This window comes from Sorex fumeus, unplaced genomic scaffold (assembly GCF_029834395.1).
Source record: "Sorex fumeus unplaced genomic scaffold, SorFum_2.1 ptg000072l, whole genome shotgun sequence".
Taxonomy (NCBI): domain Eukaryota; kingdom Metazoa; phylum Chordata; class Mammalia; order Eulipotyphla; family Soricidae; genus Sorex; species Sorex fumeus.
In genome coordinates, this window is record NW_026606129.1 from 4,447,694 (window position 1) to 4,469,175 (window position 21,482).

A 21,482-nucleotide genomic window follows, 5' to 3' on the forward strand; every position below is an offset into this window, starting at 1 on the left:
AGCCCGGGGGCTGCAGCTCCCCGGAGTGGGGGAGGAGGGGGGCCCGGGGGGCTGCGACCCCAGAGAGAAGGGGTCCGGGGCTGCAGATCCCCAGACAGGGGGGCTTGAGGCTGCGACCCGCAGAGAGGGGCGCCTGGCAGGGGTGTGCCAGCCCACACGAGCCCTGAGAGCAGCAGCCCCCACGGCCCGCCGCCCCCGGATGCACAGCCCTGCCGCAGTCCCCGTCTCTGCACGCAGCCGAGCTCGCGCGGTCCTTCTCCACGTCGGCTGCCGGCGCTCCCGTCCCTGCAGCCTCTCGCTGTCCCCACACGGCCTGGATTGGCGCTTCCCTACCCCGTGGGGACCTTCTCATCCAGCCCTGGGGGAGATGGTCTCGAGGGCTGCCCTTTGTCCAGCAGAGACTTGGGACTCTGTTAGACCCCAGGGGCAGGTAGCCGGTCGGGACCCGGCCTGTTTGTCTCCCCCGCCGCAGGCTGAGGACACGAAGATGCAGGAGATCATGAGGCTGGCTCACGAGTTCCTGCAGAACTTCTGTGCCGGCAACCAGCAGAACCAGGCTTTGCTGCACAAACACATAAACCTCTTTCTCAACCCGGGGGTGAGGCTGGGGCTGGTGCCGGGGAGGTGGCGGGCAGCGGGTGGGTGGGTGGGTGGGCAGGCGGCTCTCTGCTGCCCCGCCTGGCACTCGTAGGGATGTGGCACCTGGCCAGGGGAGAGGACACGGAGCCCGGGGCTTGCTTTCCCTGTGTCGCCGGGGGGCTCCGACGTGGTTCTGGTGGTTCTCGCCCACACGGAGGTTCCAGGTGTGCAGCCTGCTCAGGCCCTGCCCAAGAGGCGCAGAGAGAGTTTTTCTTGGGAGGCCTGTGTGTCCTCGGAGTGAGGGCCAAGATCCGTTTAGTTTGTGTGTGTGCGTGTGCGTGTGTGTGTGTGTGTGTGCATGTGTGTGTGTACGCACGCGGAAGACAGGTGGTGGAAAATGCTGGCATCTGAGGAAGGCCTGGAGGAGGGCGGCCCCTTGCCGTGTCCCTGACCGCGTCCCTGTCCCGCTCGTCCCCCAGATCCTGGAGGCGGTGACCATGCAGCACATCTTCATGAACAACCTGCAGCTGTGCAGCGAGATCAACGAGCGTGTGGTCCAGCACTTCGTGCACTGCATCGAGACGCACGGCCGCAGCGTCCAGTACATCAAGTTCTTGCAGACCATCGTCAAAGCCGAAGGGAAATTCATCAAGAAGTGCCAGGACATGGTCATGGCCGAGGTGACCGCCGGGTGCTCAGAGCCCACCCCCCGCCACTCAGGAGGCTTTTGTCCCGTCGTCCGTGCGAGCGGGTGCGGGGACCGAGCTCGTGTGAGAGTGTCCTCCTGTCCACGCTTGCCTGCTGCAGCTGCGAGGTGGCAGGGGCTGTGGCTGGTGTTCTCGTGGCGTTGGCCCCATCGATTGGGGGGGAGCCTGTGGCCGGAGCAGCCTCCCTGTGGGTCACTCTCCAGGGCGTTAGTGATGGAGTCGCCCCCGAGCTCTGGGAGATAAGGAATGGAACGGGGGCGCCCAGCTGCCCCTGCCTCCCTGGGATCCCTGGGTCCCTGTTCCGCACGGGAGACGCGCCCAGCAGGTAGAGAGGGTCCCTCGTACACGCCTGAGCCCAGCAGGAGGACGGGGAGGGTGGGCTGGGCAGTGGGTAGCAGTGTTGGGGCGCCCCCCGCTGCCTCACGATCTGACCGTGCTGCTTCTCAGCCTCTGAGTGCGTTTCTGGGGGGATGAGGCAGGCGATGTGCTCCCCTGGGTGGTGATGGGGGCAGTTCAGCGAGACAAGGGCGGCCAGGGTAGCTACCACTCTTGGCCCCTCCAGACTCTGTGGCTCCGTGCATGTGGTTTGCTCCCCTTCAGAGTTTCAGGGGGACCGTTTCCGGATCACAGTTGCCCGAGACCTGGAGGCAGCTCGTTCCCGGGTCTGTGCTCAGTTCTCCGGCAGAACTAAGCAGCAGCTTGAGGCAGGTCCCGCAGGTGGCTCTTCTGGCGCCCAGCTCATGCTCCCTGTCGTTGTCAGTGCGCCGCCTGGGAATCCTCAGGAGCCCTTCTGGACGGCAAGGATTCCTGCGCCCGCATTCCGGGGCACAGGCGTTTGGGTTGGGGCCACACCCAGCAGTGTTTCAGAGCCAGAGTGGTGGTTGGGGCACCCGGCAGTGCTGGGGCCGGAGCCTGGGGCTCTGGACAGATCGTGCCCCCGCCATCGAGCCCCCCGCCCGGCCCGTTGCTTGTCCTGGTTGTTTTAAGGTGATGGGGGTGTGGGAGGACAGAGGCCGAGGCCGTAGAGGCAGTTCCCAAAGCCGTGTCGGGACAGTCCCGGGGCCGGTCTCCGCCCGCCCGCGGCATGCCCTCACCCCCCTCTCCCCCTGCAGCTGGTGAACGCGGGCGAGGACGTGCTGGTGTTCTACAACGACAGGGCGTCCTTCCAGACGCTGACCCAGATGATGCGCTCGGAGCGGGAGCGCATGGACGAGAACAGCCCCCTCATGTACCACATCCACCTGGTGGAGCTGCTGGCCGTGTGCACGGAGGGCAAGAACGTGTACACGGAGATCAAGTGCAACTCGCTGCTGCCGCTGGACGACATCGTGCGTGTGGTGACACACGAGGACTGCATTCCCGAGGTGTGCCCAGGCTGGGGGCCAGGGGGAACTGGGGGGCGTCTCCCACAATGCACAGCGGGTCGTGCCAGTTCCACTGGCTGGAACCCTTTCTCACATTCATGGAGCACAGGCGGGGCGTGTGTGTGTGTGTGTGTGTGTGTGTGTGTGTGTGTGTGTCTGGGGGACACTCTTGGCGCTGTCTCCTTGGGAGCGGGGACAGGATGCTGTGCTCGGCCCTGGGCAGCTGACTCACCCTGCAGGGTCGAGAGTGGGTGGAGATCCAGCCCCTCCCAGTGTAGACGGACACAGAGCAGGGGGCGGACCTGGGGCCGGACAGTTCTGAAACCCACAGGGACGCCAGCTAATAAGCCTCATCCCCGTCAGGATGAGAGTGACCAGCAGCTGCCCCGCCCTTAGCAACGTCCTGTGGCTCCCTCCGGGCTTGTCTTTCCTGCGTCTCTCCGGGTTAGTGGCCCAGAGACAGACCCGGCGTCTATTCTGTCCCTGAGCATTCTAAAATAACTGCAACTGCTGCGTGCCTTAAACGCAACACGTGTTTTCGATGCGGCATCTGTTGTGTACATTAAACATACGTTGTGTTTCAGTCTTTTGAAAAGCTAATACAGCTTGAAGAGTCAGATAGCAAAGGCGGAAAGCGTTAGTGCAAGTGAGCTCTCCCTGTCTCACCCTCTTCCCTCTCGGGTTGTTCTCATGCGGTTCCGCCCTGGCTTGAGGTCGGGAGCGCATTGGGATGGCGACTGGGGGCCGAGGCCCCGCGCAGTCCGGCTGCAGGCGAGGACTGGCCCCTGGGAGTGGCCCACAGCAGCCCGCTCCTGTCGTCCAGGTGAAGATCGCCTACATCAACTTCCTGAACCACTGCTACGTGGACACGGAGGTGGAGATGAAGGAGATCTACACCAGCAACCACATGTGGAAGCTCTTCGAGAACTTCCTGGTGGACATCTGCAGGGTATGGGGTCCTGGGGCCGAAGGAGAGTCGGGGGTGTGGATACGCACACGTGTGCAGGTGTATAAATGTGTGCGCGAGTGTGTTCACGTATGTGTATGTATGTGCATGAGTCTGCATACACGCAGGTGTGTCTGTACGTGTCAATGTGTACTTGAGCGTGTGCAGGTGTGAATGTGTGTGTGTGTGTGTGTGTGTGTGTGTGTGCGCACACGAGTCTTTCTGCCTGTGGAGCAGAGGGACACACAGTCTTAGAGTCCAGCGTGCTCGGTGGCGCGCTGTGTGTCACACCTCTGTGGTCCTGGGTACAGAGGAGCCTGGGGAAGGTTTCCTTCCTCCCGGTCTGTCTGCTTTCCTGCCCCTCTTCGGGGTCTGGCCCAGTCAGCAAGGGTTCCTCTTCCTGGACCTGGCGTTTCTCCTCAAGGCGTGGCGGTGTCCCTCTCCCACTCCGGAGGCCTGTGACGCTTGCCCCCGTCCCCTCTGTGTCCCTGGCCCCGTGGTGGGTTTGACACTCCGGGCTTGGCTGCTTAAGGTCCCAGCTGTGCAGTCACTTGGGCTGAGTTTCCAGGAGAGCCCCGGCCCGGGGGAGGAGCAGGGCTGCCCGTGTGAAGCCTGCACCCATCCACCGCCCCTCCCCAGAGGCTGCAGAGCCCCCTTGGCTCTCCCGGAGGGCCACAGATTCCACCCAAGGCCGCCTGCTTCTCTGGCCAGTGCTTGTTGGTTCTGGTTCTTGCTCCCAGGGAGAAACGGGCCAGAGGCAGGCATGCCAAGCCCCGACTCTGGTTTACACACGGTGTCCCCATCGTCTCGTAGGCCTGTAACAACACGAGCGACCGCAAGCACGCGGACTCCATCCTGGAGAAGTATGTCACTGAGATTGTCATGAGCATCGTCACCACCTTCTTCAGCTCCCCCTTCTCGGACCAGAGCACCACGTTGCAGGTGAGATGGGCGGGCGGCTTCCAGGCGCTGCATCGGGGAGGGGGGTACAAGGCAGCCGGGCGCAGCCTCTGCTGTGGGGGCGGGAGTGGCGTGTTCGTCCCCTGGCCTCTGTGCCCCCTCCGCCTCTAGCCCATAGAGCAGGCGGCCTTGGGGCTGGAGCTTGCGTGCGGGTGACGGGCATCTAGAAGCACTGTGCCGTGCTCGAGGCTGGGCAGTGCTGTTCTGCCAGGGAAGCAGGGAGGCCCCGGGGCCACAGTCGGCTCCCTGCTCTGTGCTCACGGCCTGGGGCACAGGAGTCCGGGAGAGTCTCTTACACTGGGAAGATCCCTCTTGTTTTTGTAATGGGCGCTGGCCCGGACCGGTGTCAACCTCGCAGGTTGCCTTCAGAGGTCAGACTGGGCCTGGTCTCCAGAAATCTGAGAGGCCATGCGGGAGCTGGAGGCTGCAGGGCGCGTGGGCAGGTCCTAGGCAGATGGTTGGAGACGAAGGTTGAGTCTCTGAGAAAGGAGTTTTTGGACCAGAGAGCGCTCCTAGGGGCATTTGCCAGGCTCCCCTCAGGGCATTCACCGGAAGCCACAGTACCCCAGGTTCCCTTCTGGGGTGTAAGCTGAGGTTCAGAGAGGCCCGTGCCTTGTTTGGCCTTGCGCCAGGTTCCGTCGGACTGCTGGCCTTGAACTGTGGTGGTCTGGGGACCCTTGAGGACAGTTCCCAGTTCAACCAGAGCACTGTGCACGGAGTCTTGTGTGCTTTGGAACGTCAGTGCGTGCTTCTGGGGTCCAGCCGCAGGGACATGGCCCAGCGGCCCCATCCCTGGGAACAGGTACTGCCCCAACGGTGCTGAGACATACCAGCTGCAGAGCAAACACTTTGGATGGGGTCTGGGGAGTGGACCTTCGTCCTTCACAGTCACGGGCACTGTGGACAAACCTGCTTGCCTGGACACAGGCTTGTGGGGCAGAGCCAGAAGGTCGTGCAGATCAGACAGCCTGCCCGGAGCCGCCCTCAAGACCTCCCCTTCTGGCCTTTCCTCTGGGTTGCACCTCTGGACTTACACTGAAAACTCCCTTCTGACCCGTTTGCACAGGGAGGAGGGTTCAGGTCGCACCTTCAGCTGACGTTCACGGTCGGGCGCGTGTGCTTGGAATGCAGAGCTCGGGCTGAGCCTCTGCGTGTTGTTGGTTTTTCAAATGGAATTTACACAGCAGCCGCAGGCGGTCCTGTGGGCTGGGAGCACAGGGGCCAGCCACACCCGGCGGTGCTGTGGGTGGAAGTTGGGACCCTGCAGTTTGGCCTTTCTTTCCACTCTAACAGATTCTAAGTGGCCATTTCTGAATTCTGAAACACCGGTCAGCGCATCGTCTTTACTAATTCCTGTCTGTGGGCCACACCTAGCAATGCTTGGGGCGTCTCCTTTGCTCGGGGTGGGGGTGGGACCCTGGGCCTCCTGTGCTCATCCCCCAGCCCTGGGATACTACTTCAGAAGGGCTTTAGAAGCTCACGTGTCCTGTCTGTGCACGTGTCGAAGTCTGACCTGCTTTGCTGCTCGTTGGGCTTGGTGAGGGAGGATAGGGGGTTCTCGGGGTCTGTGCTGATGCATCAGTGAGGGGGTGCTGGACCCGGGGGAGGAGGGGTCTCAGAGGCGGAGTCTGACCCCCGCGCCCTCACAGACTGTGCACTCGGCTAGCTCAGAGACCTCAGAAGCTTCCAGTCTCCCCTGGGGCTGGGAGGCTGGCAGTGCCGTGACCTCCGGCACGGTGAGCTGAACCCCCTGGCCCCGGCAAGTCAGAGACCAGAGCTGGTTGTGGCCTGTGCACTGACTCAGGTCTTGGTGCTGCTGTGCAGACTCATTCCCTGTGTCGGGGGGTCAGAGGGCTGAAGCAGCCAGCCAGGGAGGTCGCCTGTCAGCACTGGGGATGGAGGTGTTGACAGGAGAGCGGGCGCTGGTCTCCAGCCAGAGTGCCAGCCGAGATCTCCCTACCCCGAGCTCATCCACGGCACACGGTGCTTGCGTGTGCAGAACTGAGTCCCCAAAGACAGCAGAAACAAGCCGGCCCAGTCCTGCTGGCTGCGTGTACAGCTTCCAGGGCCGGAGAGCCGTCGAGAGGCTGTATGCAGTTCTGAGTGCCAGGGGCCTGGGTCCACCCCCAGGACTTCCAGGACCTCCCAGCACTACTGCATGTGGCCCAGAACCAAAGAACTCCCAAGATTCTGGGCGCTTCTCCTAGTTCTGTGTGATAGCAGAGTTGAGGCTCAGAGAGGGCACGTGGTGTGCTAGGCCCAGGGTTGGCCACTGCAGAGAACCTCCCGCTTCTGAGCGTTCCTCCTCTCCCAGGAAGCTTCCGGAATGCCGGAACCCCACACACACCTCCGCCCTAGGCCCTGCTCTCCCCCAGGAGGGGAGAACTGATGGGGGCGAAGTTGTCACTTCCGGTCACGAGCCTGCCCAATCGCCCCCAGCCATCGCCACTGATCTCTCTCACCCCTCACCCCCCCACGCCTGGCCCCGCCCCTCCTCTCCTAGCCCCGCCCCTCCTCTCCTAGCCCCGCCCCTCCTCTCCTAGCCCCGCCCCTCCTCCCCTAGCCCCGCCCCTCCTCTCCTAGCCCCTCCCCTCCCCTCCTAGCCCCTCCCCTCCCCTCCTAGCCCCGCCCCTCCTCTCCTAGCCCCGCCCCTCCTCCCCTAGCCCCGCCCCTCCTCTCCTAGCCCCGCCCCTCCTCTCCTAGCCCCGCCCAGCCATCCCCTCCCTCCCCTTCTTTTTCCTGCCTCCACCCTCCTTTCCCGACCCTCCTCTCTGGACTCCCCCTGGCCCTGTCTCGCCCGCAAGTGAAAGGCCCCGCCCCCCCAACCCCCCAGCCGCGCCAACACTTCCCAGGCCCTGCCCACGCCCTCCTGCCTCTCCCGCAGGCCCCGCCCATGCCCGGCAACCCCGCCCACCCCCTCCTGGCCCCGCCCGCGCCCGCTAGGCCCCGCCCACCCCCTCCTGGCCCCGCCCGCGCCCGCTAGGCCCCGCCCACACTGCCTTCTCCCCGCAGACCCGGCAGCCCGTGTTCGTGCAGCTGCTGCAGGGCGTGTTCCGCGTGTACCACTGCAACTGGCTGCTGCCCAGCCAGAAGGCGTCGGTGGAGAGCTGCATCCGGGTGCTGTCCGACGTGGGTAAGGCTCGGCGCGGGCGGGCGGGCGGGTGGGCAGCTGCAGGCCAGGCGTGAGGGCAGCCGGGTTGGGTGCGAGGGAACAGCGGGGCCGGATGTCAGGGAGAGCCGCTTCGGGTGAGTGGACAGCCTGGCTGGGTGTGAGGATGGGCCGGGCGTGAGGGGACCGCTGGGCACCGTGCAGAGAGGACAGCCGGGCCCGTCGCAGGCAGCCAGCGGCGGCCTCTGGAGCCCTCCCTCGACTGGCCCCCGAGGCCCCTGGGGAGCGTGGACGCAGGGGTCTGGGCAGGCGCCCTCCGACAGCACCTGCCTGGGCTGCGGGTGTCCCCAGCTGCACCCACGGCGCCTTGTGGGACTCAGACAGCTCCGCCTGCCTGTGGGTGCTGAGGGGGGTCCTGTCGCGGCCGGGAGTCCCTTGCTCAAGGGGTGGGAGGCGGGGAGACAGGGGCCGCCGGCTGCGAGTGTGAGGGTGGGGGGCCTGTCCGTTTCCTGGCTGCCGGTCCAGTGGCCCTCCTGGCTTCTTGCACTCCATGGCCGGGAGACGGGTCAGAGGGCCGGAACTCAGCGTGGCCTGCAGGAGACACGGGTTCCCGCCCGAGCACCAGGCAGAGGCAGGAGTGGCCCAAACCCAGCGGGAGCCCCAGGTGCTTCCGGAAGATTCGCACGTGTGGGGGGCGTTGCCCGGTGACCGGGTTCGGGCGCCTCTTGCTCCGGACGCCGCAGCGGCTCTGCCATTCCCTGCCCTGCCCTGCTGGCCTGTGCTGTGTGCTGAGCCCCAGGCAGTGTGGGTGCTCCCAGTGTGGGTGCTCCCCCACACTGGCCACATCCCACCCCGCTTCCCTTTGCCCGTGGTTGAATCTCGACTTGCCCTGTCCTGCAGGGTGTCCGGGGCACGTCCCCTGCTGAGCCCATTGTTCCCGCGCCCCGTCTGTGTGCGGGTCCCATGTCAGTCCCTGGGTGCCTGCACGAGCCTGCGGGCGGGATGGGAACTGGGGAGATGCTGGGAAAGTTGTTCCCCGTCTGCAGGGCCTGGGGCTCTGCTTGGCGAGGCGAACTCCGTGACCCGGATCGTGAATCTGCTGACGCCACGTGGCCTCGGCGCTGCCGCCCCTGTGCTCCTGTGGGCTCCGGAACCCGAAGGACGAGCACTGGGTTGAATCTCGACTCCCTCTTTCCGAGCAGCAAAGAGCCGGGCCATCGCCATCCCTGTGGATCTGGACAGCCAGGTCAACAACCTGTTCCTCAAGTCACACAACATCGTGCAGAAGACGGCCATGAACTGGCGGCTCACGGCACGCAACGCCGCCCGCAGGGATTCCGTGCTGGCCGCCTCCCGGGACTACCGCAACATCATCGAGAGGCTGCAGGTGAGCGTGGCTGGCCCAGAAGCCGAGGAGCGGGCAGGGCGTCCATGCAGAGCAGGAGGGGGGTGGCCGGCAGGGGCATCTGTGCAGAGCGGAAGGGGAGGGCAGGGGCGTCCATGCAGAGCGGGAGGAAAGGGGTGGGCAGGGGTGTCCATGCAGAGCAGGAGGGAAGGGCAGGGTGTCTGTGCAAAGTGGGATGGTCGCGGGAAGCGGTGTCCATGCAGAGTGGGGAGGAGCTGGTGGGGCCAGGCCAGAGGCCACTTCTGCAGGGTCCTGGTCAGCCTCTCCAGGTCACCTGGATGTTGGGGAAGCAGGGCCGCTAGGAAGGAAACCATCTCAGCAGGAGTCGGGGCTCTGCTGACCCCTGCCTGCGCGCTGAGTCCCTTGGGCCAGCCGGTAACCAAGACAGCAGTGCGGAGAGGAGCTTGTGGTCTCCGGGGGGTGATCGGTCGGGTGCTGAGCACAGCAGCCTCTGCGCCTGCCGGAGTGAGCCCCGCGTGCCCCACCCCGGGGAACTCCGACCAGGGCCCCATGGGCAGGGCAGGGTGAGGGGTCGCTCAGGGATCCCGAGGGCTCAGAGCAGCGACCACTACGCCATTCCCAGCCGTGCAAATGACCACATGGTCGGGACCCCTCCCCCCACTTGGGGCTGTCCAGGCCTGGGGTCACTGCCCGTGAGGGGGGACGGGGCTCATGCTGGCCACTGCCTGCAGGACATCGTGTCCGCCCTGGAGGAACGTCTGCGGCCACTGGTGCAGGCCGAGCTGTCGGTGCTGGTGGACGTGCTGCACCGGCCCGAGCTGCTCTTCCCCGAGAACACGGACGCCAGGAGGAAGTGTGAGAGTGGTGGCTTCATCTGCAAGTGAGTGGACAGGGGCCTCAGAGGGCTGCGCTGTGGGGTCCCCCAGGCGTCGGGAGGCCCCCTGGACAGTATGTCCCCTTCCCTGGGCTCAGCGAGAGACGTGAGCGCCCCCTCCCGCGGCCTCTGCCTGTCCAGCCACCCCACGCCTCACGGACACTGCCAGGAGGCTCACCGGGATTTGCCCCAGTGTTCGTGGGGTTTGTGCGAAAGGCAGCTCTGCGCCCCAGAGGGTCTTACTTCTCAGGGCCCTCAAAGCAAAAGATGAGGGGGGCCAGTTTCCCCAGTCCGTGCCTCCGTCTGTCTTCCCCAGCTTGACCCCGACCCTACCTACTTTAGAAGTGCGCCCAGAGCGCTGTGCCGCCTCCTGCCACCAGGTGGTGCTGTCGAGCCGTGGCCCTGCCTGACTGCTCCGGGCGGCCCAGGCCCGGGACCTGCCTCTGGGTGGGAGTCCCTGAGCTGCTCCTTCCCTGCCTCTGGGTGGGTGTCCGTGAACTTCTCCTTCCCGCGTCCGTGATGGCTTCTGCCCACCCCCACGCCCCCGTGCAGGCTCATCAAGCACACCAAGCAGCTTCTGGAGGAGAACGAGGAGAAGCTCTGCATCAAGGTCCTGCAGACCCTCCGTGAGATGATGACCAAGGACCGAGGCTACGGAGAGAAGGTACCGCGCCGGTTGTGCCGCTGGCCATTGGGCCTGGTCCCCTTGCAGGCCCTGCCGACAGCTGGGAGGTCTCACCCCTACACCTGACCCCAGTGGCAGTCGTGAGGCCTGGTCCCCGTCCGTGACACCTTGTTCCTGTGGAGGCAGGCGGGAAACTGGGGCTGGACCTTCAGGAGGCAGCCCTGCCGGGGCCTCTGCCATGTCCGGTGCAGGCTGCCCCCTCCCCCTTGGTGCTGGGTCCCAGAGCAGCAGCATCTCGCCGCGCTTAGCAGACGATTCTCCCAGATCGGACCCTAGGGCAGAACGCCCAGCGCCGTGCCGGGACCGTGTGCATTGTGGGGACCTGACTGTCCTCTGCCCATGGCCAGCTCTCCTCAGGGGAAAGTCCCGTGAGCCAGAGTTGCCTGGTTGAGGTGGCCTTTCTCTCCCCCGCTCACTGGGACCTCCAGAAACTCGCCCTTCTCCTCCCAGAGCCACCCACACCCGCCTGGCCGGCCCTGGCGGGAGGAACCTCAGTGTCTGCGTGTGGGGACACGGGGGTCTGCGCGAGGAAGGGCAGAACTGCAGCACCCCCTCCCCCAACTGCCACCCCTCCCTCCACGGACATGCGCACTTGCTCACTCGGCCCCCCAGCCTCAAGGCGCGTGACTGGGCCAGTCAGGAGGGCACCGAGCCCAGGGAAGCAGCAGCAGGAAGCAGTGGGTGGGGGGGGCAGCCCGAGGGACATGCCCAGCCCGGTGGCAGGTGGCAACTCTCAGGTCCCGCAGAGTGCTGTCCCCCGCACAGTGACCTGGCCACACCTGAGGGACCTTCTGTTCCCTCACGGAGCTTGGCAAAGTGACTCCTGCTGCAGAGACTTGCACCCACTCGGCCCTCACTGAGGCCGCGTGCCGGGAAGTGTCTGGCCAGGCACGAGCCAGTTTATGCACAGAACCTGCATCCCCCATCAGCCCCCGTGGCTGGGGTCAGTGCCTGTTGCACGGGTGGCCCCCCAGGAGGGACGGTGGGGTCTCCACGTGGGGTCTGTCTCCTGCCCTCTGTGCCGAGGCGAGACGGGGTCTACGCTGCAGGGGGCTGTAGAGAGGAGAGGTCAGCCCCTTCTGTGGTGAGAAGTCCCTGACCGGGATCCGCCTCCTGCCGCCTGTGGCAGGGGACGGTCCTCAGCTGGAGTGACAGCACAGCAGGGAGGGTGCTGGCCCGGGACACAGCAGACCCATGTTCAATCCCTGGCCTCCCACTTGGTTCCTCGAGCACCCCCAGGAGTGATTCCTGAGCATCACTGGGTGTGGCCTGAAAGACCAAATCAGACCAAAAGAAAACCCAGGACGGGAAGGTACTTGGCACATTTGGGAAGCACCGTCCTGGCCCTGTCGAGGGGAGCCGGGGCTGAGCCCCCTTCCTGCCGGCACCAGAACCTTGTCTGCTGTCCTTGGCCGGCCAGGTCCGCTGGGCCAGACCCGAGGCACGCAGCAGCCTGGCCTCAGGCTGGGACCCCAGAACCCCCGTCCAGTGGCAGTGAGGGCCCAGGTCCAGTGTGTCTGTCTCCCTGGCCAGTTCCCGCTAGTGCCCACTGCAGGGCCATGCCCAGGAAGATGCTCCTGCCTGCTCCTGCCAGAGACCGGCACCCCACAGAGCCTCGTCCCTCTCACTCTGGGCTCAGCCGTGGCTTCCTGAAGCCCCGTGCCCGGGACCTGCTCTCACTGGAGCCTCTTGTGAGCCGGAATCTCCAGGGCGGGCTCCCTGGCGCCATCACGCAAGTCTCCATTTTCACAACCCCTGTGCCCAGCAGGACCCGGGCACCCGGGCATGGCCCGACCAGTCCCAGTCTGGGCCACTGGGAGCTGCCTACCCCACTCAGGAGCTTCTGTGTGAGTTGGTGCAGGCACAGAGAGGTTCGGACAAAGGCCTGGAGCCACACAGCAGCCTCCGGGGGCATTGAGTCCCACCCTGATTCCTGGCCTCGTGAGAGGCGGGGGGGAGGGGGGCTTCCCCGAGCTCCAGGACTCATCTCCCTGCTCTGCTCTGTCCTTCCCACTCCTGCACCATCCTCGGGTGAGAGGGTCTGGACCACAGTGAGTCCAGCCCTGGCTGGACCCCAGTCCTGAGAAATGCCCACCCCCGACCTCCAGGATGCGGGGAGGCAGGGGGGCGCCACAGAGAGTGCCCAGGACCAGCCGCACTCACGGGGATCGGGAAACAGAAGACGCAGCCACGGCGAGTGACTCACCCCCGAACGGGCAGGCGTGTCCTGACCGCTTTCTGCCCTGTGCCCCCAGATCCGTACCCTTGAGGGAACCTTCCTGCCCACCTCCAGGCAGGGCTCAGTGGCAGAGGCGGCGCTGCTCTCTGGCCTAGGGGTGGCCCTGAGCCTCCCTCCGGGTCACCCCCCGGCCTGGGCTCTGCCCCAGCTGCCGTGACTGGGTCTCTCTGCAGAAAGCTGGGGGTGGGGGGAGCTCGAGGCTCGACGAAGAGAGACGGGACTGTGAGCTGCTGACAGCGACTTCCGGGGAGCGGGGCGGGGGTGGGCACTGTGCACAGACCCAGCCGGGCCTCAGCTCGCCCGCCCCGGGCCCTCCACCGCTGGGGTCCCGTCTGCAGACGGTCTGAGTGTTGGTGGCGCCTGAGGAAGGCACAGCGGGCAGCGCCCCTTCTCTGCTCACACTGTGATCCTGCTGGTCTTTTTCTCGAATGTGAGGCTGGTGGCCCATCCCTGTTCCTCCTCTCACCGAGTTGGGTAGGGGCCCGGGGTGGGCGGCCTGTTGCCATCACACCCCGGGCTGGGGGACGCAGAGAGCGAGCCTTGGAGCCCCGTGACTGTGAACGTGCCGTGAGCTCCGGGCGGGGCTTCCTGCCCACTCCGCAAGGCCCCCTCCAGCCTCCAGGCCGCCGGGCTGTGGGTCACTCGGGCTGACACCTGGCAGTGCCCCCGCCCCCAGCCGGGAGCTTCCTCCGACCGGATCCCCGCGGCTCGGGCCGCTCGCTCGCCCCCTGCGCTAACGCTGCCTCTCTCCTCTCTTGCAGCTCGCCTCTGTTGAGGAGTCGGATAATGCCGAGGTTCTCTGTCCTCTCTCCTCTCTGTGCTTGTGCTAGTCCCGTGCTGCCCCGGCCCCCCCCCTTGTCTCTGCGTGTCCAGTGCGGGGGCGTGTGCGTGGTACACGCGTGCCCCAGGCAGGAGGCCGTCCTACGTGCCTGCGTCTGCGTCTCCCAGGTCCCTGCGATCGTGCGTTGCCCTTTGTCCTTGGGGAGCGGGAGCGGAGGGAAAGGGCGTCTGAGGTGCGATAAGGCACAATCTGTGTCTGGGATCTCGGCAGGGCTGTGGGCTGCTGTCGGGAGCTGGGGAGCCGCGTGCCCTGCAGCCCCCAGTCGCGCCTGTCTCCCATGGCGGGGAACCCGGACTAGAAGCCCAGAGAGCGGGTCGCCGCGAGGCTCTGCCAAGACTTGCCCCTTGCAGGCCCAGGGGTGGCAGTGCCCCGGGACCAGGCGGCTTCTGTTTGGTTGTTTGCCTTCTGTTTTCTGGGTGCCGGTGCTCCAAGCCAGGGCTGCTGAGTCATACCCCTCCCTCCCCGCAGCGTGGTTCCCAGGACCCCAGCTGCTGCTTTCAGCCCCCGAACAAGGACCCCGGAGACCGTCTGATGGGGACATTTCTTGGGGTCTTGGGGGGGGTCCCTTTTTTTTTTTTCCATTTCGTGTTTGCAGCCCCGGTTAGTCCTGATTTTAGAGTGACTGTGCCTGCGGCGGGGGGAAGAATCTGGTGTCTGTTGTCGTGAGGCCCCTGCTGGGCAGCCAGGCCCTGGGGAGGCGTTTCTGACTCTTCTAAACCCTTTTCATGGCCTGTGTTTGCAGCCTCGTGTTCTCTCCCGTGCCACATGGAGGCTGGCCTGGCACCGTGAGAGCCGCAGTTAGAGCTGGGGGCTGCTCAGCCTCTCCCCTCCCTTGCTCGCCTCTCTCTGGGGGCTTGGGTGCCCTGGCTCCATGAGTGCCCCTCAGTTTGCCAGGCTGCGCTGAGACCTGTGTGATGGAGTGCTTGCAAGGGACCCTGGGTCCCGGATGCAGGCTTGGGGCAGGCCAGCGGGCAGCTCAGCCATAGGAACGGGTGTTTGTGACACCCCCCCCCCCCCGCCCACGAGGACTGGGGTGCCCGGCCCAGCTCTCTGGCCCTGATCTGCATAGGGTGGCCCTTGCGTGTCTCCGGCAGGCCGGGCAGTGGGGGCCACATTGGGGGCTCAGGCTCCACGGGGCCTTACGAGGGGCCCTGCTGCTCAGCTGCTTGCTTCTGTCATACCAAGAAGAGTCCCATAGCTGGGTGACCCCCAACACATGTGAGTAACGGTCGCTGGCATCATGGCCGAAACTAGGCCCCCGGGAGGACACTGAGGTCCCTCCCACCCGCCCACAAATCCTGGCCCACCATGCGCCCACAGACAGGCTCTCGTCCCGGGGGGCCAGAAGCTGCCCGTGGGTGCTTTCCCTGCTCAGAGCAGCACGTGGTAAGCCGTGACCTCCACACCTGGGTCCATGGGCAGAGGGGCTCAGGAGAAGACTTGTGGGTGGGAGAGGGTTGCCCCTATGAGGAGCCCCGCCCTCAGCTGCCCCTCAGGGCTCATCCTCGGGCCTGAGTTGCCTGGGTATTGGCACAGCAGGGCATGGGGCCGCGGGCCCGAGGGGGAGACGCTGGCCCAAGTGGACAGTCACCTGACCACCCCCCACGCGAGCTGTGCGGGCCTCGGAAGAGTTGAGACCTCGGGTTCCCCCCAGGTGGGGGTCTGGGAGCTGCAGACTTCACAGCCACTGTGAGCGGTAGAGCACCGCAGTGTCCTGCAGGGGGCAGCATTCCAACAAGGCGCTGCCCAGCTGGGCCTCCAGACTGGGGACGTCCATAGTCTGGGTTCATGGCCTTGTGCTGCCAGGCAAGAACCTTGAGCCAGTGAGCCATGGGGAGAGGGGTCCTGGTGCAGCCCCCTGCGGGTCTGTCACAGTCCAGGAAGGGCCAGAACGACTTGCCGCGCCTGGAGCTCAGTCCTGACCTCGACCTTACTGTCAGTGGGCCTCAAGGCCCCCAACCCGCCTGTCAGCCCCACCTGTCACAACTCCTGCATGGGGCCGGGCGGCTGCAGCCTGTGGGGACCAGGCCTTGGAGAGGACATGGATGCCTGGTAAAGTTCTGTGGGAAACAGCGGCGAGCCAGCAGGAATAATGCGTTTCCCCTTCCGGGCGTTCTCAGGACACCCAGCCCAGGGTGGGGCGCCCTTGTCTGCAGCGCAGGCCGGCTGGGCAGCCGCCAGCATGCAGCCTGTGCTTACATAAGAGCTGCTTTTTCCTGGAATCCGGGGCTGCTGGTGTGTGACCTTCAGCAGTAATTGCCAATAAGTGCCGCGGCTGTTCAGTGTCAGACCCCGTGTCCAAGCGCGCTGTGGCCGGAAGCCCTTCCCAGAAGCCAGAGGATCCACCACCTCCCAGAGTCCTGCACGGAGGAGCCTGGAGCTCCTCCCCCCGGGGCTGCAGACTCAGACCTTCCTCAGTGTCTGAGACCAGTGCCTCTTGGCACCCAGAGCACAAGGGGTGCTGAGTCTGAGCAGGCCCCCCCCGCCTGTCTTCACTGTTGTGTTTGGGGGTCCTGTCGGGGGGGGGGTCTGCACAGTGCAGAGGAGGCAGAGACCTGGGGGCTCACGCCTGCATACGTTTGTGCTCGTGGAATGAGGTGTGACTTGGTTCCTCTCTGGGGCTGGAACAGGGGAAGACTCGGGCCTCCAGGGGCCATCATGGGACCAGTGTCAAAAGGTGGAGCCCGCAGGAGGGTTTACGTGGCCTAGCTTGTTGCTGGCCTGAAGACTGGAAACACAAGCACGTGTGCACATGCATGTCTGTGCTCAGGGAGGCATCCGTGTGTTCATGGAGAGGTATGCATGTGTGTGCTTAGGGGGATGCGTATGGACATGTGTGTGCATGTTCTCATGGAGATGTGTATGTGCTCATGGAGACACGTGTGTGGATGTACTCATGGAGACGTGTGTCCTTCATCCCGGAAAGACTGGTGTTCTTTATGGCAATGACTGAGTAAGTCCTCGTGGGTGACTCGAGGGGCCTGGATGCACATCTTGCATGTTTGGGCCTCTTTGTGAACCCCAGCAACGCCCTGTTCCTGCCCAGCGCTTCAGGCGGGAACCTCGGAGGCCCTTCAGGCACCCCCAGAAGCTCCACATTGTCAGGCCATGGCATGGAACCGTCCTGGCCCACTTGGCCAGGTGTGACCAGGTGCGGCCACCAGGACTGCGAGGTGAGGTCAAGTCTCGTGCATCCCTGCATGTGCACCGGTGCCCAGCTGACCCACGCAGCAGTGGCCCTGCCCAGAAGGGACACCAGTGAATCTGGGTCTCAGAGTTCCACTTTGCATTTCTGCTCTGAGAAGTTGGATTTTGCTGTGATGCTGTATTTGCTGATTGTGTCCCAGAGCTCCAGAAAGACTCGAGCCTTTGAAAAGGCCCTGGGGGACCCTGCTCAGCACCAGGCAACTTCCGTGCCCCATCCAAGTCTGCAGCCTTGGATCCTCAGGAGCTGGGACGCATCCACCGTCCCCTTGCACCCCCTTGGACACTCTTGTGCCCGACTTTCTTGTGGGACACAAGGCTGGACATGTGTAGCAGGGACTGCTCTGAGCCCTGATGACCACCTTCCCTGCGGCCCTGTGCAGCTCTGGAATATGATTGCAGTTCTCAAAATAGTGACTTGCCACCGTCAGATCCTTCGATCATCAAGGGAAGGGGTGGACCCTCGGGTGGGGGTGGGGCAGTGGACAGTGCTGGGAAAGGTCTCAGGCTGGATTTGTGTTTTATTTTCCCTGCCTGGTGCTGTGCTTTGGGAATGTGGCTGTCGGGCTGAGGATGAGGTTCGTGGCTATTGGACGCTGGGGGCCAAGAAACACAACAGTTGGGTGCTGTGGGCTGAGAAATACGGCCCTTCGGCACTGTGGATCGAGGGACGTAGCCGCCGGGCCATACACACAGGCCTTGCTTGGGGATTTGGTGGGAAGGGTCCACCCCAGAGGCCAGCTCAGGAGGCCCTGAGGTCCTGTGACGGGCTCAGTGCTGTTCAGCTAGTGCCGGGGTGACTGGGGGTGCAGTATGCTTGGTATTCCTGCCAGACCATGTCCAGCCATGTAAACTGATGCCTGAGATGTTCAGGGAAGACTTTCTATCCTGCACTTGTGCAAACTGCCAGTGGTGGGCGTGTGGGGTACCTGGTACCAGTGGATCCTGGAGAGACCTGAGTCCCTGACCCAGGGCCATGAAGACGTGGCTGTCGCCCCCTCGACCGTCACCCACTCAGAGATCTCAGAATTGGAATCAGACGCCCTGCACCCCATCTGCCGTGCCCTGAGCTCCACTGAGGCCACAGTGCCTGTGACCCCCGTTCTGCTCAAGCCCCAGCCAGTATGGAGGACAGCAGGACAAGACGGGTCTGCAAGAGTCCCTCCACATCGGCGTGGCCGTGCTCACATGCAGACTGCTGACTTGGGCCTGGTATCCCATTGGGTTTTGCACGAGGATATGTTGGCAGAAATGTTGGCGCAACCTCCAGTGAAGTGCTGGGGGCATCCATGTGAGGGGCTGACGCTCCCGGCCTCTTGCTGCCGCTCAGGGCTGGGGCAGTGGGTGATGTCCCCCTGCTGAGACCCATGTCTCCCTCTATCTGCTGGGAAAGGAAGAAATGGCTGAGGCTGCTGGACACGGCCAGTGCCTCATGCAGCGCCACCCTGGCCCTCACCGGCAACGCAGGGGACTAGAGTGCAGGGCCATCTACACCGCGAGCCTCACGCCCACTGTGGTCATTGGGGATGGGCAGCTGGAGAGTGACGGCCGCATCCCTCCTTACCCCATGGACATACTCAGGCCCGGAAGCACTGATGTCCAGGGCCTCGCTCCCCACGCCCCTCTGTGGCCGCCCTCTCTTCCTGGCCACTGGCCACCCACACGCCAACTCCTGGGTTCGCGTTTGTCGTCCTCAGAAGGCAGGTGCTGGGCTGAGTGCGTCCACCCTTCCGGGCTACCGGGCCAGGAGTGAGGCTCCGCTCCCCTCGCGCTCACTTGTGCTCCCCTGTGTCCCGTCTTGCGTGTGGTTCGCTGCCTGTCTGTGCCCCGGTCCGGCTGCGGCACTAACCTCGCTACCTTTCGCTTCTACTCAGCTGCCGCCGGCTCCGGACGCAGAGAACCCCACCGAGGTGTGTGCCGCAGGGCCGGTCCACGGGCGGCGTGTCCTGGCCGAGCGTCGGTCCTGGGTGTGAGGGCAGGGGGCAGCGTGGTGCCCTCCCAGTCTTGGTGTTTGTCTCTGCAGGGTGCCTGGGACGCCCCCCCCCCCCCGCCCCCCGCCTGCCCTGTCCCCAGCATCCCTCCAGAGAGGGCACAAAGCATGTCTCAGAGCACTTCCCCGTGAGCTTGCCCCGTCCTGAGGAGATGCACAGGGACGTCCGTAGGGTTTGGGGGAAGCTGCTTGTATTGCCAGTCCTGCCCGGGCTCAGCCTCTCAGTCATGGAGACGCCCTCTAGGGAGGCAGTGGGATTGGAGCGGCACGGACCTGCTTTGGAAGCTGCCACCAAGCTCGCCTGGGGATCGGGGTCCGGGGTGTGGCATGCGGCTCGTCTCTGTCCTCGGTTCTGGCCAGAGGCTGTGCACGGGGCGAGGAGGGGCTGCGCGCTGCATGCGTGCACGGGGCGTGCCCGGGGCATGCACAGGGGCGCTGGTGCATGTGGCGTGCACGGCCAGGTCTCGCCAGCCTCATGCCAGAGCACCGCGTCCAGGGGCCCAGAGCGCCGTGACCTTCGTGGAATCCAGCGGTGGCCCAGGTGCCGGTGCCGGCTTGTTCTGAACAGTGTGGGAGTGGGGGGAGCGTGAGACCCGGCATCCCCGGAGCGCCCGTGTCGGGCCCCGTGGGCAGCCTGCACCCAGGCCGCTCCTCCCTGTGTGGGTTCGCCTTGTTCTGTGTGATTGACGTCTGTGTCCCGAGTGTCGGACTGTAACTGGCCTTTCTGCTTAGCAGGAACTTGAGTCGAGCCTGCCGCTGAGGCAGCTGGAAGACCACAAAAGGGTACGTAGCGCCCGCACCCCTCCGCCCTCTGTGGGTCCAGGCCCCTCTGGCTGGGGTTAGTGCCAGGTCCGTGGGCACAACCCCCCGGAGCCACGAGGGCGCCCCGCTGCTCTGAGTTGCTCCCCGCCCCGCCCTCCCTCCCCCCTTCCTGTGTAGAAGCCGCCCAGGTGCTTGCTGGGGGTTGGGGGGTGTTGTGGTGCCGGCCCCAGTCTGGAGCCCCACCGGGAGCCTGGGTCACCACTGCCCTTTGCCTCTCACGCATCCCCGGGCATGTGCTCACGTCGCAGGGAGCCTTAGCATGGGTGCCATCCCTGTGACAAGGAGGCGGGCATGACTGCACTTCTGGGGGGACGCCCCGTGAACTCTTCTGCCCAAGGGCAGCTGTTCCCAGCAGCCCTGCCCCCAGGCCAGTGTGCTGTGCCTCGTCCAGGATGACCAGTGACCCAGAGGCTGATGGCCACACTCTGCTTTTTTTTTTTTTTTTTTTTTTTTGCTTTTTGGGTCACACCCGGCAATGCACAGGGGTTACTCCTGGGTCTGCACTCTGGAATTATCCCTGGCGGTGCTCAGGGGACCTTATGGGATGCTGGGAATTGAACCCGGGTTGGCCGCGTGCAAGGCAAATGCCCTACCCGCCATGCTATCACTCCAGCCCCCACATTCTGCCTTTGATGGGCACTCAGGCATCACCCCTGATGCATCCCCACTTCACAGATGGAGAAACTGAGGCTCAGGCGTGGGGCAGCCTGTATGCTGGAGCACTGAAGCCTGAGATTGGGGGCGGCTTCTTACACCCCCCAGCCCTCTTCGGTCCTGCCGGCTCCAAAACCTTCCCCATCTCTGGCTCCCGGGAAGTGGGATTCATTCCCTGCAGTGTGACCTGGCACTGCCGTGGCTGGCCTGGGGAGGCCATGCCCAGCTCTAGGCAGCTGCCCCGGCCTCAGGCCCAGGTCGTGGCTCTGGGGGAACACCTCCAAGCACTGAGCTCTGGAAACAGAAGAGCCGGCCATGTGGGGAGCAGGTCCTTCCCACCTCCTGGGCCTTGGTTTCTCCTGTGGAAGGGGTACGCTCTATCCCTGGGGCCAGTGTCCTGGTGCTGTCTCCAGTGTTCCAGGCTCATGGCCTGGTCAGGGTCCTGCTCTCCTGACATGCTTGGCTGCCAGGGGCCGGACTGAGAGCCCTGGGGGTCTCTGTCTCAGTGTGGCTGGTGGCCACCCGCGCCCATCTGTGTCCTCCCGGACTCAGTGTCCGCTGACTCTGATGGGAGTGAAGAGACTCCAGGGTACCTGGCACGAGCCCGGGCTGCTGTGGCTCCGGGGGCTTCACGCAGGGCACTTCCCATCACCTGCGCTTGCTTCCCTGAGGCAGACAGCAGGATCTGTCGCCTCCTGTGCAGGGCACTTCCTGTCACCCGTGCTTGCTTCGCAGAGGCAGACAGCGGAGTCTGTCGCTGGCTGGCAGGGAGAGGGCTGGGAAGGAAAGCACATTTCAGGAAGGTGGCCGGCTGGCTCTGTGGGTGGTGCCCAGCCCTGTCACCTGCAGTCCTCCCCCACTGCCCTCAACCGGCTCCGTCCCCCCGCCAGGGATGAGGGTGCTTCCCTACAAGCAGCAGTATCCCTGCACCCCGTGACGGTGCTGTGAACCTGTCCTCTGGCCCTCACCCAGACCCTCCCTCTGGTCAGGAGAGGAGCCCGCCTCCTGCTTCTGAAGAAACCAAGAAAGCCCACATGCTGTTTCTCTTCCTCACAGTTTAAACGTGTGTCTGTGTGCATGCCGGCGTGTGTCTGTGTCTCCATGTCCGTGTGTGTCTGCGTGTATGTGTCTGGGTCTGTGTG

At 64.8% G+C, this 21,482-nt stretch overlaps 1 protein-coding gene across 6 annotated transcripts in view; it reads left to right on the forward strand.

Moving 5' to 3' along the window:
• ITPR1 (inositol 1,4,5-trisphosphate receptor type 1) overlaps positions 1-21,482 on the forward strand; it is a 142,094-nt gene that overhangs the window by 73,238 nt on the left and 47,374 nt on the right. For 2 of the 6 annotated variants that reach the window (XM_056129649.1, XM_056129651.1), the window contains 12 exons: positions 473-598; positions 1,059-1,259; positions 2,399-2,650; positions 3,474-3,599; positions 4,410-4,538; positions 7,569-7,689; positions 8,868-9,052; positions 9,763-9,911; positions 10,458-10,569; positions 13,591-13,623; positions 18,749-18,784; positions 19,597-19,647. In XM_056129649.1, coding sequence (XP_055985624.1) covers positions 473-598; positions 1,059-1,259; positions 2,399-2,650; positions 3,474-3,599; positions 4,410-4,538; positions 7,569-7,689; positions 8,868-9,052; positions 9,763-9,911; positions 10,458-10,569; positions 13,591-13,623; positions 18,749-18,784; positions 19,597-19,647 — 1,521 coding nt within the window. The remainder of the gene's footprint in view (positions 1-472; positions 599-1,058; positions 1,260-2,398; positions 2,651-3,473; positions 3,600-4,409; positions 4,539-7,568; positions 7,690-8,867; positions 9,053-9,762; positions 9,912-10,457; positions 10,570-13,590; positions 13,624-18,748; positions 18,785-19,596; positions 19,648-21,482) is intronic. The other 4 variants (XM_056129650.1, XM_056129653.1, XM_056129652.1 and 1 more) reach the window with 2 other exon arrangements.